This window comes from Dama dama, chromosome 12 (assembly GCF_033118175.1).
Source record: "Dama dama isolate Ldn47 chromosome 12, ASM3311817v1, whole genome shotgun sequence".
NCBI lineage: Eukaryota > Metazoa > Chordata > Mammalia > Artiodactyla > Cervidae > Dama > Dama dama.
Window position 1 is genome coordinate 81762026 of NC_083692.1, and position 17637 is coordinate 81779662.

At 37.2% G+C, this 17637-nt stretch overlaps 1 protein-coding gene across 5 annotated transcripts in view; it reads right to left on the bottom strand.

The window, feature by feature from the left end:
* NEO1 (neogenin 1) overlaps positions 1 to 17637 on the bottom strand; it is a 225153-nt gene that overhangs the window by 152256 nt on the left and 55260 nt on the right. For all 5 annotated transcript variants that reach the window (XM_061157913.1, XM_061157912.1, XM_061157911.1 and 2 more), the window contains exons 2-3: positions 7452 to 7769; positions 118 to 393 (exon numbers count right to left, since the gene is read on the bottom strand). In XM_061157913.1, the coding sequence (XP_061013896.1) occupies positions 118 to 393; positions 7452 to 7769 (594 nt within the window). The remainder of the gene's footprint in view (positions 1 to 117; positions 394 to 7451; positions 7770 to 17637) is intronic.

Genomic DNA, 17637 nt, shown 5'->3' on the forward strand with positions numbered 1-17637 from the left:
AATCCCATGGACGGAGGAGCCTGGCAGGCTACAGTCCATGGGGTCACAGAGACTTGGACGTGACTGAGTGACTGCACTTTCACTTTAGTTAAACCACATGAGATAATGAATTAATACCTGGAAGAACTTTTAATTCAGCTTCCTCACTATACTTTGGTGGCCCACCACTTTCAACCATGCAGCGATAGAGTCCCCCATCTCCTTCAGTTGCGTTGCTGATAACTAGCATTCCACTTGGAAGTTTGATAACTCTATCATCCAGAAGAAGAGGCTGTTTGTTCTGTTCCCACCTCATAAACGGGACCAAATCTGCATTAACTTCACAATTCAGTACTGCACTGTTCCCAACATAAACTGAAGAAGGCTCTGGTTGGCTGGCAAATCTTGGAAGACCTGGACAATAAAGAAAAAGAAAAAAATATATAAAATATACTTAAATATTACTTTAAAATAGTCATGGAACCAGAAGCAAGTCAGCTTGTTTGGCCACAAGTATAGTGGAACCAGGTTTAAAAAGAAGGTCCATGGGTCAGGAAATTGGCTACATACCAGGATACAGATCAAGTAAATAATGTACTAGGAGTAACTGGAGTCAGATTCCTCATAGTGGAAGAAGCGAGGTAAAAATATATATACATTTCACCTACAGTTATTTCAATTATGTACACACACACACACACACACAAATATCCTAGCTCTGTCCAGAAAGAGCCCAGAATCAATCTTACTTCAGTAACAATGAATACATATGGTGACCAGATCATGATTTCTAAAATACTATTCTCCACCTCAAGGAACTAAGGCTACTTGGATAAATGGCTGATTCTAGGACTAGAGTAGGGAAATAACAGTCTGGAACATCTTGTGACAGAAAGCAAGGAAGTACCCAAAGACTAAAATGGACATAGCCAAAGAACACAGAAGTCAGATCAAAAGGAGTTCCCTCTGGCTAACTCTGGGATAATGATAATTAATGCAGCAAAGAATGAAGAGTGAATGCTAAGACTAGTAAGTGAAAGTTGGATGAGAAATAGGGATGTTTACAGAGTATCAAACTATATCTTCTCCAAATACTTATTACTAATTAAAGTACAAAATATTTATTAACTTTAGAAAGACATAGTACAGACAATCTTAACCAAGTAATAAAAGTTAACACTACCAGTAATGGAACAAAACACCACATGCTTTCTGATATGATGCACTAAGAATACAGCATCTCTTCTGTGACATTCCTCCCCAAAATGCAAAAACTGAATCCCTTCATGGAGGAAAACTAGAAAATCCAAAATGAGACAAGGATGAACTGAATAATGGTTTGAGATTGTAAAAATCTAGAGAGAGAAAGACTAAGTACTAAATTTGTAATCCAGGACTGGAAAGGAAGAGGGATGATGAGGCAAAGTTATCACTTTTGTTTTTCCTGCTATTAAGAACATTATTGAGATAACCAGTGAAATCTGAATTGTACCTATCAATTAAATGATAGTATTTTTTTATTAAGGTTAATTTCCTGATCTTGATGGATGTTTACTGAGGAAAAGGTTCTTGTTTTTAGGAAATATAAACAGAAGTATTCAGGTTGGGGTAACATTTGCAAATCACCCTGAAGACTCAGAAAAAAATTTTATGTGGGTATGCATATATTAGATGATAAGGCAAATGTGGTAAAATGTTATCAGATAATAAGAGTGAATATATGAGATTTCTTGGTTTCATTCTTGCAACAAGTCCACAAATTAGTAATCATTTCAAAATAAAATATTAACCAAAAAAATAGTCATAAATACTCTGTAGATGCCACAGAATGTAATGGTTAGGAGGAGATATAGAGAACAAATTAGTGGTTACGGGAGGCAGGTTATGGGGTGTGATACAAGGGAGGGGGAGGTACAAACTACTGAGTGTAAGACAGGATCAAGGATGTACTGCCCAACACAGGGAATATAGACAGTAATTTTTATAATAACTGTAAATGGAAGTGAAACTGCAAGTCACTCAGTTGTGTCTGACTCTTTGCAACTCCATGGACTATACAGTCCATAGAATTCTCCAGGCCAGAGTACTGGAGTGGGTAGCCTTTCCCTTCACCAGGGGATCTTCCAAACTCAGGGATTGAACCCAGGTCTCCAGCATTGCAGGTGGATTCTTTAACAGGTAAGCCACAAGGGGAGCCCAAGAATACTGGAGTGGGTAGCCTATCCCTTCTCCAGGAGATCTTCCTGACGCAGGAATCGAAGCGGGGTCTCCTGCGTTACAGGTGGGTTCTTTACCAACTGAGCTATCAGGGAAAGTAACCTTTCAAAGTTATATAAAAATGAGGCCAGAGCCTCTCTTGGCTTGGTCCACCTCTTCCTTAGGTGTTCTTTCCATTCTTTCTTCAATAAACTTATTTTTGCCAAGGGGAAAAAAATGTATAAAAATTTTTTTAAAAGTGAGTTTAACATGCTCAGACTGCAACAAAATGTTTCTTTAAAGGCTAACAAATTAAATTATGAGAAACATAATTCCAGGTGTTCTAGTTCTATGATGGTCAATTACTCCATATGGATATAATACTCTTCAGTTCAGTTCAATCGCTCAGTCATGTCCGACTCTTGGCGACCCCATGAACCGCAGCACACCAGGCCTCCCTGTCCATCACCAACTCCTGGAGTTCACCCAAACCCATGTCCATTGAGTCAGTGATGCCATCCAACCATATCATCCTCTGTCGTCCCCTTCTCCTCCTGCCCTCAATCTTTCCCAACATCAGGGTCTTTTCAAATGAGTCAGCTCTTCGCATCAGGTGTCCAAAATATTGGAGTTTCAGTTTCATCATCAGTCCTTCCAATGAACATCCAGGACTGATCTCCTTTAGGATGGACTGGCTGGATCTCCTTGCAGTCCAAGAGACTTTCAAGAGTCTCCTCCAACACTACAGTTCAAAAGCATCAATTCTTCAGCGCTCAGCTTTCTTTATAGTCCAACTCTCACATCCATACATGACTACTGGAAAAACCAAAGCCTTGACTAGATGAACCTTTGTTGACAAAGCAATGTCTCTGTTTTTTAATATGCTGTCTAGGTTGGTCCTAACTTTCCTTCCAAGGAGCAAGCGTCTTTTAATTTCATGGCTGCAATCACCATCTGCAGTGATTCTGGAGCCCAGAAAAACAAAGTCAGTCACTGTTTCCCCATCTATCTGCTATGAAGTGATGGGACCGGATGCCATGATCTTAGTTTTCTGAATGTTGAGCTTTAAGCCAACTTTTTCACTCGCCTCTTTCACTTCCATCAAGAGGCTCTTTAATTCTGCTTCACTTTCTGCCATAAGGGTGGTGTCATCTGTATATCTGAAGTTATTGATATTTCTCCCAGCAAACTTGATTCCAGCTTGTGCTTCCTCCAGCCCAGCGTTTCTCATGATAAACTCTGCATGCAAGTTAAATAAGCGGGGTGACAATATACAGCCTTGACGTACTCCTTTTCCTATTTGGAACCAGTCTGTTGTTCCATGTCCAGTTAAAACTGTTGCTTCCTGACCTGCATACAGGTTTCTCAAGAGGCAGATCAGGTCGTCTGGTATTTCCATCTCTTGAAGAATTTTCCACAGTTTATTGTGATCCACACAGTCAAAGGCTTTGGCATAGTCAATAAAGCAGAAATAGATGCTTTTCTGGAACTCTCTTGCTTTTTTGATGATCCAGCAGATGTTGGCAATTTGATCTCTGGTTCCTCTGCCTTTTCTAAAATCAGCTTGAACATCTGGAAGTTCACAGTTCACGTATTGCTGAAGCCTGGCTTGGAGAATTTTAAGCATTACTTTACTCTTAAAAGTTGTCTAACTCTGCTACAATTTTTTATATTTTTATTTCAAGAGGACTTTTGAAGGAAAAAATAAACATATAATTAACCAAATATCTACTTTTCAGAAATTAGAAAATTTGAAGAATTAACAAAGATACAGAAACTAATAAAAGTGGAAAAAAGGAATCAAATAAAACCAAGAACCAGTTCTATTTTTAAAAAGTCAAAATATTCTCCCTCCTGTGCTCTCATGAAAATGAGTAATTTTTGAAAATATAAACCCACAACAACATATGTGGAGTTGGCAGACAAGAGATTTCAAAAAGTTTCTGGATAGGGAAAGCAGATGGAGAAACTCGTAACCGACACATCGAGGCAGAAAATGCTGCAGCTTCCTGTGCTCACAAGTGGGAGACCAGTTTGTCCTACTGCCTCTGGAGAACTGCAGAAGGAGAGTGGGAGTGAGACATGAGGCTGACACGATGGGATTAACAGTGTCTGTATTTAGACTACCCAGTCATCCCACCTTCGGGCACAAAATACCCACAGCTAGGGTACTGCCCAGACAGTTAAAGAAAAATTTCTGGTGTGGAGACACGAGACAGCCCAGAGAAAATGACCTCTCACATTTAATTCTATGAGCTATCAACTTAGTAGGTTTTCAAAAATTCCTCGTCTGTATTTGATTTGGCCAGAGTCAATTTCTATTGCTTGCAAACAAAGAACTCTAATCAATAATCTTTCGAAATGGCAATGCAGCATCATCTTTTTTTTTGGCAGCATTTTAAAAAAGTTTAATTGAGCTACAATTTATATACCTTTGGTACCATTTAAAGTACACAATTCAATTGTTTTTAGTATATGCCCAGTTTTGCAACTATCACTATAATGTAATTTTAAAACACTTTCATCATCCCCAAAGAAACTCTGTATTCACTTGCAGTCATTCCCATTTCTTACATTCACCCCTTTCCCACCCACTCCACGCCCTTATTCCTCCCATCTCCAGTCCTAGAAAACCACCAGTCTACCTTTTGTTTGGCTCTATATATTTGCCTATTCTGGACATTTCATATATATGAAGTCTTCTGTGAGTGACTTATTTCACTTATCACACTGCTTTTAAGGCTTATTCATGTTACTATATACAGTGGCTGACTTTATTTTTCGGGGCTCCAAAATCACTGCAGATGATGACTGCAGCCATGAAATCAAAAGACGCTTGCTCCTTGGAAGGAAAGTTAGGACCAATCTGGACAGCATATTAAAAAGCAGAGACATTACTTTGTCAACAAAGGTCCATCTAGTCAAGGCTTTGGTTTTTCCAGTAGTCATGTATGGATGTGAGAGTTGGACTATAAAGAAAGCTGAGCGCTGAAGAATTGATGCTTTTGAACTGTAGTGTTGGAGGAGACTCTTGAAAGTCTCTTGGACTGCAAGGAGATCCAGCCAGTCCATCCTAAAGGAGATCAGTCCTGGGTGTTCAATGGAAGGACTGATGTTGAAGCTGAAACTCCAATATTTTGGACACCTGATGCGAAGAGCTGATGACTCATTTGAAAAGACCCTGATGTTGGGAAAGATTGAGGGCAGGAGGAGAAGGGGACGACAGAGGATGATATGGTTGGATGGCATCACTGACTCAATGGACATGAGTTTGAGTAAACTCCGGGAGCTGGTGATGGACAGGGAGGCCTGGCGTGCTGCAGTCCATGGGGTCACAAAAAGTTGGACATGACTGAGTGACTGAACTGAATATATATATATATATATCTGCACTTAATTCTTCATTATTGCTGAATAATATTCCATGTATGAATATACTACATTGTTGTTATCCATCCATCACTTGATAGACATGTAAGCTGTTTCCACTTTCTGGGCGGAGTGCCAAGAAATGAAGTTGGAGAAGTAGAGGCCAGCTCATGAAAGGACTCAAGAAGCCTGTTAAAGAGTTCATCCATTAACTTGATGCAGTTTACATCAGATATACTGAAGGGTGAGAAAGAGTCCTCTGACCCCAGAGTGGAGATGGGGTGAGAGAAGGGAAAAATGCCGGACAGTTACTAGGCTGTGCTGAGGGATGACCAGGAGTGGCCTCAGGAGGGGGCATGTGAATCAAGTACAGAGAAATTAGGAAGCAGAATTCAGTGGATTTGGTGACTGGATGTGGGGAACAGCTGAGAGGAATGAGTCAAGATTAAAAGCCCAGTTCAAGAACCTGAGTTATAGAGGCAGTCAGTCATAATGCTAACTTATTTATCAACAGTTGGAGACAGCCTGGCAAAAAAAAAGAATTTTAAAAGAAAGAAGAAAAAAATGAAAAGGCAAACTGTCAAGAGGCCTGATTCTTCCCCCCGCCCAATCCTCAATCTGTGATTATGAAATAATTACAGTGGCTATACATCACACTCAAATTCAACTTTGAGTATTTGGCTCCAAAGAAGAAAAGAGCCATCATACACTGAGTGAATGAACAAATATTAATACAACCTGGAGTGAACAGGGGATGGGGGACCATGACTCTGGAATGGGAATAAGATAGGAAACTACTGGCTCAGACATACTCTTTTTTCACATGTTCACATTTCACCAAGGTGAGAATATAAGCCAAAGATAAAACAATTTTTCTACAATGTGACCCTTTACAAGAACTTACTTCATCTGATTCTCAAGTGTAGAAACACTGATCTTAATGTTTGTCCACTACACCTCTTTAGGAAACATAGCTTACTCTTCTAGATCTTTAATTGCTATTACACTTTCCAACATTCTTCAAATAGGAGTGCTCTAAAAGGGAGTGACTTTTTTCTCTTTACAACTTTTCTACTCTTCATTCATACACACACACACACACACATATGCATACATGCATGCGTGTGTGCATGCTTAGTCGTGTCTAATTCTCTGCGACCCCATGGACTACAGGACTGTAGACCGCCAGGTTCTTCTGCCTATGGAACTTTACAGGCAAGAATACTGGAGTAGGTTGCCATTTCCTACTCCCGGTGATTTTCCTGACCCAGGGATCTAAGCTACATCTCCTGCATTAGCAGGAGGACTCTTTACCACTGATCCACCTGGGAATCCTATATATATATATGTATATATATATATATACACACACACACACACACACACACACACGTGTTTATATATATATACATGTTTATATATGTGTGTGTATATACACACACACACGTATATACACACATACATACATTCTACAGATTTTTAAAAATCCAATTAAATGTCATTTCCCTGATTAAGGCATAAAGAACCAAGTCTCTGGCTATACTACAAGCTTTACAGAATCACACTAAATGGTTATGCTGGGTAGGATAAAAGTTCGTAATCAAAGTAACTCAACTTTCCTACACAACTTTTGTCATTTCCAGGTTAAAAAGATTAGAAGATCTGGTTCAGTACTTCTGATAACACCCTGAAGCCATCAGAAAGGGAAAAGTGTTCCAGCTTTCTCCCTACAGAACGAGCAAATCCAAGCATAATCCTACACACAGTATATAGCTCAACTGATACTTGTTAAATGAGTGTACTTGCTGTAACCAATTTAATGAAAACTCTAGGATAACACCACTTTTATCAAGATTTACTCTTTACAAAAACTTCAAAATACAAATAAATTATTCAGCGAAACTTACCTGCTACTGTGAGCTTGGCCGTTCTGCTGACAATAGTTCCAAGACTCTCAACAGTGGCTACACACTGGTAATAACCTTCATCAGGTTTATTGTGTTTGGAATGCACCACACTGCTGATAAACAAAGACCCATCTGCGAGAAGCTGGCGTCGATCATCTGACACTAAGTTTAGAAGAGTTCCATCTTTTTTCCATTCAATTTTTGGAGAAGGCTCAGAATATGCTGAACAGTTTAATATAACAGAAGAGCCTCTAACGGAGAGTGTATCCACTGGTTCCACCAAAAAATAAAATGGAGTGAATGTCCGAATGTTGGATCCTATAAAAATAATAAAGAGAAAGAACAAAGTTAAGCAAAACTTTTCTCTATTATTTCTGTAAGAAAATATAACATGTCCAAAAATTATTTTTAAGTGGCTTCTCCTTTAGGTATGATACAAAAATACAGTCATTTTACTGTGAATATCCAATAAATTCATATTCACATCTAATAAATAAAACCTACTTTTTATTAGGAAATCAAAACTTGAACCATTTAGGAAAAAAGACCCTGCTACTGGAAATAATCCAGCCTTGCTAGATGATATGAATATCTAGTAGAAGTTTTATTTTAGCCCTATAATGAGATTTAGAAATATTTAAAATTCTAGTATTCAAAAAGTGAAATTTTCTACAGAATGTAAAAGAGGCAGAAAATGGAAATGATTCTTTGGTAACAAGGTATTTCTTCTATGTTTACTGGCGGTATTTCTTTCATAAATTCACTATACAGACACACTGTCCATTTTTCTAATGGATTATTCATCCTATTGACTAAAAGTAATCTTTGGGAATAGATAACGATGTTTTGTAAATGTTCTTTCTTCTACTATGATTTTTAGTTAATACATTTTAACTACCTATAAGTAAACCTGTTATATTTTAAAAGGTTTTCTTTGTCCTAAGATTATTTTTAAAAATTTAGCTCTGTTTTGTGCTCCTACTTTCGTGGTTTCATTGTTTCTTTAGGCAGAAATACAGCTACTTTCATCTTTATATATATAGTGTGCCTAGAAGGGGACAATACGAAAAGTCTAGGGTATATTCATATACTGAGATTTAATGATTGTCAAAATGCATATATTTGCTAAATAAAAAAATTCAAGTTTTAAAATGTGTACAGGATGATCCCACTTACATTAAAATATATGTACACATGAGTATATATGTGCATGTGCATATATTTAAATGTAAATATAGAGGGAGAAGTCTGGAAGAATAAACACTAAACAGTCAACAGTTTTCTCCCAGGTAGAGTAGCGGGATTGAGCTGCTGATGATGGAGAGCATATAGGGAGAAGGGTTTTCACTTCATGGATTTCTGTATTATTTACTTTGAAAACTATGAACAATTGCTTAACACATCCTTGTCATCTTTTTAATAACAAATTTTCTGTTGTTGATGGTGATTAATCCTTTGTTGAGGACAGAGGATTATTTTTCAAAAGATCCATCACCACTGTCTTTAACCATTTTTCCTTTGTCATGGTAGAAGTGTTATCAGACACTCACTTCTCAGCTGACTTTGTATAAAAACCGTCCTATACTTCTCACCAGGGTTCTGATTCCCTATCCACTCAAGTTTGTTTAATTTTAGTTTACTACAACCAGAGTCACCACACAAATTATTCTGAAATAGGTTTAATGATCCTATCTGATCTCTTCTATGCTCCCAAGTCTCTGCAAATTTCTCACTTCTTAATGGAATAGCTCTCACTTCTTGATAGACTATTCCTCACTTTTTGATAGAATATTTCACACTTCTTGATGGAATTCCATCTTATGAAAGGAAAATATACACAAGAAACTCATTTCAGCTGAAATGCCCCCACCCCCAAATATCAACAAATCATAACACTCACTGCACACTTTAAATTATGTGGCCAATAATTATTTTACATTGTATTGTACCCAGAGTTAAAAAAAAAAACAAAACACATAGGATATGAATACTGGCAGAAATAAAAAGATATCTAGCTGTCTTACTTCCTAAAGAGGTTCAAAGTTATTGATAGTAGCAGGAATATGGAACAGAAGGAGAAGCAAACATTTTTATACACCTACAAATGTAAGTGCTCTGTACAGTGTTATTCATCCTAGGAAAATTATTTCTTCACTCTAAGCTAAGAGATTAATGTCGATGGACTTCATATTTCTTTTACTCTTTGACATTACTTTTGATCATCCTATTCCATCCAGTCAGTCCTTAATCCCATATTTCATCCTTCCTGAGCTCTCAGAGTTCACTATCACTGTAGAGTTCAGGCTCTCTTGTTTCTGGTTCTCAATTTATAGTTAAAACATTTAAAAGTAAATTCAAGTAATTCAACATCCTAAGGGCTCAACCAAATACACTAATGTTATCTATTAAGAGCAGGGAACACTCAAGCATTAACAAATGCTTTCTATCCCGTTTTGCTATACAACAATCAATGTCCCCTCTGCCCCGTACAGCTAACTCCTCCAAAATCTCAATCCATGAAGCATGCAGAACTCCTTTCCTGGGAATTTCAAGTTAGATAAGTGACTAGTTGTTAATATTACATGGATGATTTTAACTGATAAACACATTTTGAAAAACTTTTACGGTACAGATATATCATTTAAAAAAATGAATGTCCAGTTATAATCAAAGCTGAATCAGAAATTCTTTTTCAAGATCATAATGTCCTAATACAGAAATTCAATTTGATTGTTCTAATTTATAGCATCTACCTTTCCAATCATGCCTCAAAATGAAAAATTTGTGAATTTATTCAATAAAAATTTATTATAGTAAGAGCACTTTCCTTTTCTTTAGTCTTCAACCTTCTTCCTTTTCCCCTCCCCCAGCAAAAACAGCCAAGTGGGAAAAAACTTTGGTAAAATGCAGTCAGGCAGACATGGTTGAAAATCCTAGTTCTGACGGGCTAGTTAATTTCTTTCTGTATTAAAAACTTTCTCCCTTATAAAATAATTGCTTCTCCCCTCAGTTCAGTTCAGTTGCTCAGTTGTGTCCGACTCTTTGCGACCCCATGAACTGCAGCACACCAGGCTTCCCTGTCCATCACCAACTCCTGGAGCCTGCTCAAACTCATGTCCATCGAGTTGGTGATGCCATCCAACCATCTCATCCTCTGTCGTCCCCTTTTCCTCCTGCCTTCAATCTTTCCCAGTGTCAGGGTCTTTTCCAATGAATCAGTTCTTCGCACCAAGTAGCCAAAGTGTTGGAGCTTCATCATCAGTCCTTCCAATGATTATTCAGGACTGATTTCCCTACAAAACAATTTTCTCCCCTATAAAATAATGGCTTCCTTTTAAGGAGATTTCTGTGAAGATGTGTAAAAGCACCCACCTCACTGCTTGGCAGGTAAGTGAAGTGAAGTGAAAGTCACTCAGTCATGTCCGACTCTTTGTGGCCCCATGGACTATACAGTCTATGGAATTCTCCAGACCACTATACTGGAGTGCGTAGTCTTTCCCTTCTCCAGGGACTCTTCCCAACTCAGGGATTGAACCCAGGTCTCCCACATTGCGGGCAGATTCTTTACTGGATTCTTTACCAGCTGAGCTACAAGGGAAGCCCAAAAATACTGGAGTGGGTAGCCTATCCCTTTCTGCAGCAGATCTTCCTGACTCAGGAATCGAACCAGGGTCTCCTGCATTGCAGGCAGATTCTTTACCAACTGAGCTATGAGGGACACTCTGCTTGGCAGTGACTTCCCTGGTGGCTCAGATGGTAAAGCGTCTGCCTACAATGCAGGAGACCTGGGTTCGATCCCAGGGTCGGGAAGATCTCCTGGACAAGGAAATGGCAACCCACTCCAGTACTCTTGCTTGGAAAATCCCATGGACAGAGGAGCCTGGTAAGCTGCAGTCCATGGGGTCGCAAAGAGTCGGACACAACTGAGTGACTTCACTTTCTGCTTGGCAGGTAACAGGTCCTCAATTAACAGTAACTATTCACAGTCCAAAAGCCTATACTATTTTCCCCCAAACTGCTAACATCTAGCAACTCTGTGTTTACCAGTCACATTTTAGAAATTGTTATGTATAAAATATGGACTTTATTTTTTATTTTTAATCACATTTTGACAATTATGTATAAAAGAACATGAAGAGACCTTAAAACTTAAGTTTGGTCATTTTTCTTCTCTGCCTTATCTTTCAACAGCGCCCTATTACAGCTAATATAAAATCCAAATTCATTACCAAGGCATTCAAAAAGTCTACAGGATCTGCTTCCTGCCTCTCTGCAACCTAATCTTGTATCACACTCTAACTCAGTACACTCTGGCCACATAATTTAGTTTCCTGGACAAGCCACCGTCTCTCCCACACTGAAGTCTCTGCACTTGCTCTCCCCTCTGCTGGAACACTAGCTCTACAACCACTCACTTCACAGGTCTAGCTCCTTCTAATTCTTCATGTTTCCACCCAGCTGTCACTTCTACAGAGGCCTTCCCTGACAACTCTCTCTCTGTAAAAGTCTTTTATCCTGCCCTATGTGTGCTCTTCGCAGCAATTAACTTTGTTTTTAAGGCCTACCTTCCCAACTAGAAGGCTAGACTACAAGAGTATTAAAATGACCTCTGGTCTGTCAGTGCTTCTTGCCCTTTGCACCTTGGCTTATTCTGTGTTTTGTTTGTATCCCTTTCGGAACTCTACAGGTTTGATGGGTGGGTGGGCCAAGATGAAATTAAGTATTAGTGATCCTTAGTGACTCTGCATAACATCAGATTTCCACTGTTTAAGATCAGCCTCATTCTTGAAAATTTACATTCAGATGATTTCAAATCTGTCCTGTGTAAAATGTTTTATTATCACTTTTCAAAGTGTCATAAATAAAGAACATTAATATTTCATAACTTTCTATGTGATCAGCAAGAAGACTAGGTACAATCTGATAACCTGCAAACAATATCACCAATGCTTTGAACAATTACCTGAAAATCCTCTAATTCTTAGGAAAGGTACATTAATAACAGTTAACATGCCAACAATATTAGCAATACTTGTATTTCTACTCAAAATTAAGGGAAAATCTGAATTTTTCATTCTGCTATATGAGAAAGATATAAAAATTTTTGCACTAATAGAACTTCTATTAACTATATAAATCTTCATGTTTATACAGTTATCTAAACATCTTATAAGCAACTTTTTGTTATTTGTGGCCAGAAGACTGTCCTAAGAGTAATACATCTCACCCAAAACTTGATGCAAGGTCTTCTGAATTTCTGAAACAAGAATTTTTAGTTCCATTTTTGTATATTACACAAGAAAATATAAGCTCAATGATATATAATATAATGCAAATATTAACATTGAGGTGTAACCCAAAGATCCGAATGGTGACACTGTTTTACCAAGTCACTGTAATTCTATACTACTTTGTTAAATGTTTCACACTTTTCTAACATGACTAATATTTAAAAATTTACTAGTATTCTGACTGCAAAATGTTTTATCACAGTAAATTGTCAACATTTTTTAAAAAGGATCTGTCCTTTGGAAAATTTCATTAACTACTTCCCGTGCAATCATCTATAGTTACTCTGACCTAATACAAAAGTGGATAGTAATCTAAAACACATTCTAAATAACTCTGACCTTGATACAACTATCATGAATATTCAAGATCACCTCTACTCCATATGTTAACATTTTATCTCGCTGCTACAACTACATAGGCTTTTGCAATAGAGAGGAATTTTTGGATTTTTACAAAGAGAAATACATCAACCCAGTGTTACTACAGCTGTCAAACTCTTGTGGGTTTTTAAAAAATCATAACGATAAGTCTTTTATTAACTCATTGTGATTTGCAGAATTGGATTTCCCCACTCATTTCAATGAATTATAATAACTAGAGGAATAAACACTTGAAAGCAAAAGTGTCCTGGAAAATCTAGTTCATCTTATTGAAGTCACCACATAGGAGGTAAAGGAGACTGAGGGCAACAAACAGCGTGATACAAAAGGAAGTCAAGGGATCCAAGATCTAGTCCTATTTCTAAAAAATACAACAATATATCTATGAAAAAAATGGTAATTATGGGACCAAGTCTAAAGGTTACAATAATAATAATTAACATTTACTGAAGAGTTACTATGTACCACCCATTACTCTAGTGCTTTGTTTGTATTCTTTCAATTCTCCAAAACTAGTATTAGTAATTATTATTCTCATTTACAAAGAGAAAACTGAGCCACAAAGAGAATAAATAAAGTCCCAAGTCATGAAGCTACCTATTCTGTTAGTTAATTAGTTGCTCAGTTAAGTTCAACTCTTTTGCGATCCCATGGACTGCAGCCCATCAGGCTCCTCTGTCCATAAGGGTTTCTCAGGCAAGAATACTGGGGTGGGTTGCCATTTCCTTCTCCAGGGGATCTTCCCAACCCAGGGATTGAACCCGTCTCCTGCACTGGCAAGCGGATTCTTTATCACTGAGCCACCCACAAACAAGCGACTAACACTTTTAGAAGCTACCTATAGAGAAAGCAAAATTTGAATCAAGTTAGTCCTGCTTTTCTGTGACCAAGATCATAACCACTAAACCAATATCCAGTTGGATATTGGCACTGCCCAGTAGAGTAGTCACTCAGTGACATGCGGCTATTGGAAATGTGAAATGCGACATTCTAAATACATAAAATACACAGCAATATTAGAAGACTTTGTGTGCACACACACACACAAAGAATGCAAAGTATCTCAATAACTTTGTACTGATTACATGTTTAAATATTTTGGATATATTTAAATAAAATAACTTAAAATTAATTTCACTTGTTTCTTTTTGGTTTTCTTATGTGGTATGGTACATGGAAATTGGCACATTAAAATTTTAATTATGTACGTGGCTTACACTGCATTTCTATTGGTCAGTACTGCAATGAACTACACTACTCTTCACTAATATTCTCTCTGGCAAACAAGCAAGTTCTTTCTTAAAAAAAAGCTGCACTGTTTCTGCAAAGAGTAAAAGATTACGAATTGTGACAGCAGATGTGAGGAATCAAAGCAAAGCTCTTTCTGGCTGTCAAATACAAACAACCAGTCTACCATATCTAAATAGTAAAAATTATGGATTTAAACAACTATCAACATCTTCTCTTTAACATTTACTCAGAAACTCCTATTTTAAAACAAAACTTTTTAGAAACTCAATTTAAAATTGTAGTAATAATTAATTCATTATTGATTATTGCTCAAACTACTAGGTGAAGGTTTCTGGAAAAAAGGACAGTCACACAATTTCAGAGGGTCATCCACAAATTACTCATTAACTATAAAGAACGAAAAGTACTTTCATAACGAACATAATGATTACCACCTTAACTGAGGGATCAAATTCAGTATTAAGAGTGGTATGAAAAATGATTAAAGAAACAAAAATGCAATGAGTGAACTTTTATTGAGTCCTGGTTTACAAATAGCACATAGGGAATATTCAGGTGAATTAAAATTTTTAGTATATTAGATGATATTCATTTTAATTTTCTTAGATGCTAATTAATGGTACTGTTATATACAAAAATGTCCTTACCAAAAAAAAAATTCCTTACTCCTAGATGCTTTTGCAATGTTAAAACATTGAGAGCAAAGCACTCCACTGGACTGTTGATTGTCCAGGCAATTACAGCATATCAGAAACTGTATAACATGCAACATATATATCCTTAGGCATAATGTCTCAAGAAAATTCAAACAGATAGAATTAATTATATAACCGAGTGATAATTTATAGAAAAATAACCTTTTTTATCTAAATGCTATAGTAGACACTTTGGTTCTTTAGCTTTTCCATTGATCCTTTAAGCTATCCAACATCATTCTAATAAACTTTCTGTTTTGCTGAAGTTAGTTAAAATCTGTAATGCTTGGAATAAAACACCTTAATTGATACTCTGGGTAGGAAAGACTTTAAAGTTATAGGAGTCATTGTTAATTGTTCATACAGTCTCTTAAGCATAAGGAGAGAACAACTGTCGATGGTGTGAGTAGGCTGGAGATGTGAAGAAGGTGTCTGCAGGTAGCGGTGAACACCTGAAGTAGCTTCAGTCAGGAAGAGAGCACAAAGAAAGGGAAAACTGGATTACTCAGCTGCACTGAGAGCCCAGGTAAGGTTGGTAACCGTATTTAGAGGTTCAAATAAAAGAACATGACTCTGTGGAGAATAAAGGAAAGAGAAAGTTTAGACATTTAAAACTGATTTTTTCTAGGCATATGAGTAGAAAGTGACAACGAAATAGGAGAGTTGAAGGTATCAGCAACTGGTTGTCAATGGAATCTAAGAAAGATAGGAAAGGAAATAAACAGGAGTGAACTGATATGGGTAAAAATGGTGCCGGTTTAATGTGAGAAACCTGGAAAGACAGGAGACTATACTGAGACTGTTATATAATTTCAACACTTCAGCACTGCTGAGTGATGACAAGGGGTAGGATGCAGTTATGGAAGCTGATATTTGAAGTGGCATAAAAGAGAAGTCACTGGAGATGAGGAAGTTAAAATATTGAAAGTACTGAAGATGGTATTAAAAATATAATAAGCAAAGCAGACACACAAATTATCCAGAACTTGGAATGGAGAGGAAGATGGTGAAACAAGACCTAAAGTTCTCAATGAACCAAAGAGAATAGTAAGTACACAAGTGGTAGTGAACAAACGAAAACAGATAAAATCCAGTGGCCCACATCTTTAAAGAGAAGAAATTTCTCTGACATTTAATTATTTCACATTTTTTAAAGTTTTTTTCTATTATTCTTCAGTAATCAGCTATGTTCTGGAGAGCTGATGTTGCTCTAAGGATCACTAATAGATTACTTTTTTCATACTGAAAACAAGCATTACACAATGTATTCAAGTGTACTGTTCACCATATGTCTACAAATTGTTATCAAGTTCAGCTAAAAAAAAATCCTGCATATAGATGAATTCTTGAACACAGAAAACAAACAGCATATGAATAATTTATTGAAAGCTTTTGCTGTCAGCAGCTTTACTAACAAAAGCAGTATTTATGAAATCCCACAGGACAATCTAACAACTTAAATAAATACAAAAGAGACTTCCCGACCCAAGGATAGAACGCGGGTCTCCCGCATTGTAGGCAGACGCTTTACCATCTGAGCCACCAGGGAAGCCTAAAGAGAATAACAAACAGATCACCAGCCCAGGTGGGATGCATGAGACGAGTGCTCGGGCCTGGTGCACTGGGAAGACCCAGAGGAATTGGGTGGAGAGGGAGGTGGGAGGGGGGATCGGGATGGGGAATACCTGTAACTCTATGGCTGATTCGTATCAATGAAGGACAAAACCCACTGAAATGTTGTGAAGTAATTAGCCTCCAACTAATAATAATAATAAAAAAAAGACTACAAATCCTTAATAATGAGTCTTACAATATCAAAACTATTTTCTGCAAAGAACTTCATGCATGTAAATCTCTTGTTGCAAAATAAGCAGATGTTTCAGAAAACTCATGTGATTGTCTTACAAGGTCTATAGACCAGGTTCCAGAATTCTTCTGTTCAACTGTATTATTTACTGATGAAATTAAACTGAATTTAGACTTGTTGACTCAAGCCTGCATTAGTAAGCTGTAATGCTGTCACAGACAAATTCATATTTCATTCACTGATCTATTAATCTCTTGGTAACATACTTATGATTGAAATAATTGAGGGGAGGAAAAGGACACTTCTAAAATATAAGAGAGATGCCAACAGTATCAGAAAGATAAGAATGAGCCCCAAAATACACACAGTGAAGCCACATATATGCATGTATATTAAAACCAAGTGGTTGTAAATACATTTGTGGAAGTAAAATATGACTTTCTATACTACTATAATTACATGCCATTTTCACACAGATGTAGAACTAGACTAAAACGGTCCTTTTATCATTTTAAAAGATGCTTAATTAACCTCATTCGTAATAAGAGGGATGTAAATTGAAACTACACTGAGATACAACTTCTCACCTGTCATAATGTCAAAAACCCGAATGTTTTCAACATAGTCTACAGGCAACGAAACAGGCTGATGGGAATGCAAAATGGCATGCCCACTAGGAAAGGGAGTGCAACATCTAGCACCCTTTGATTTAGCAAGCCCCTGTCTCTGAATCTACTCCTTCCACAGACTGGCCAAAATAC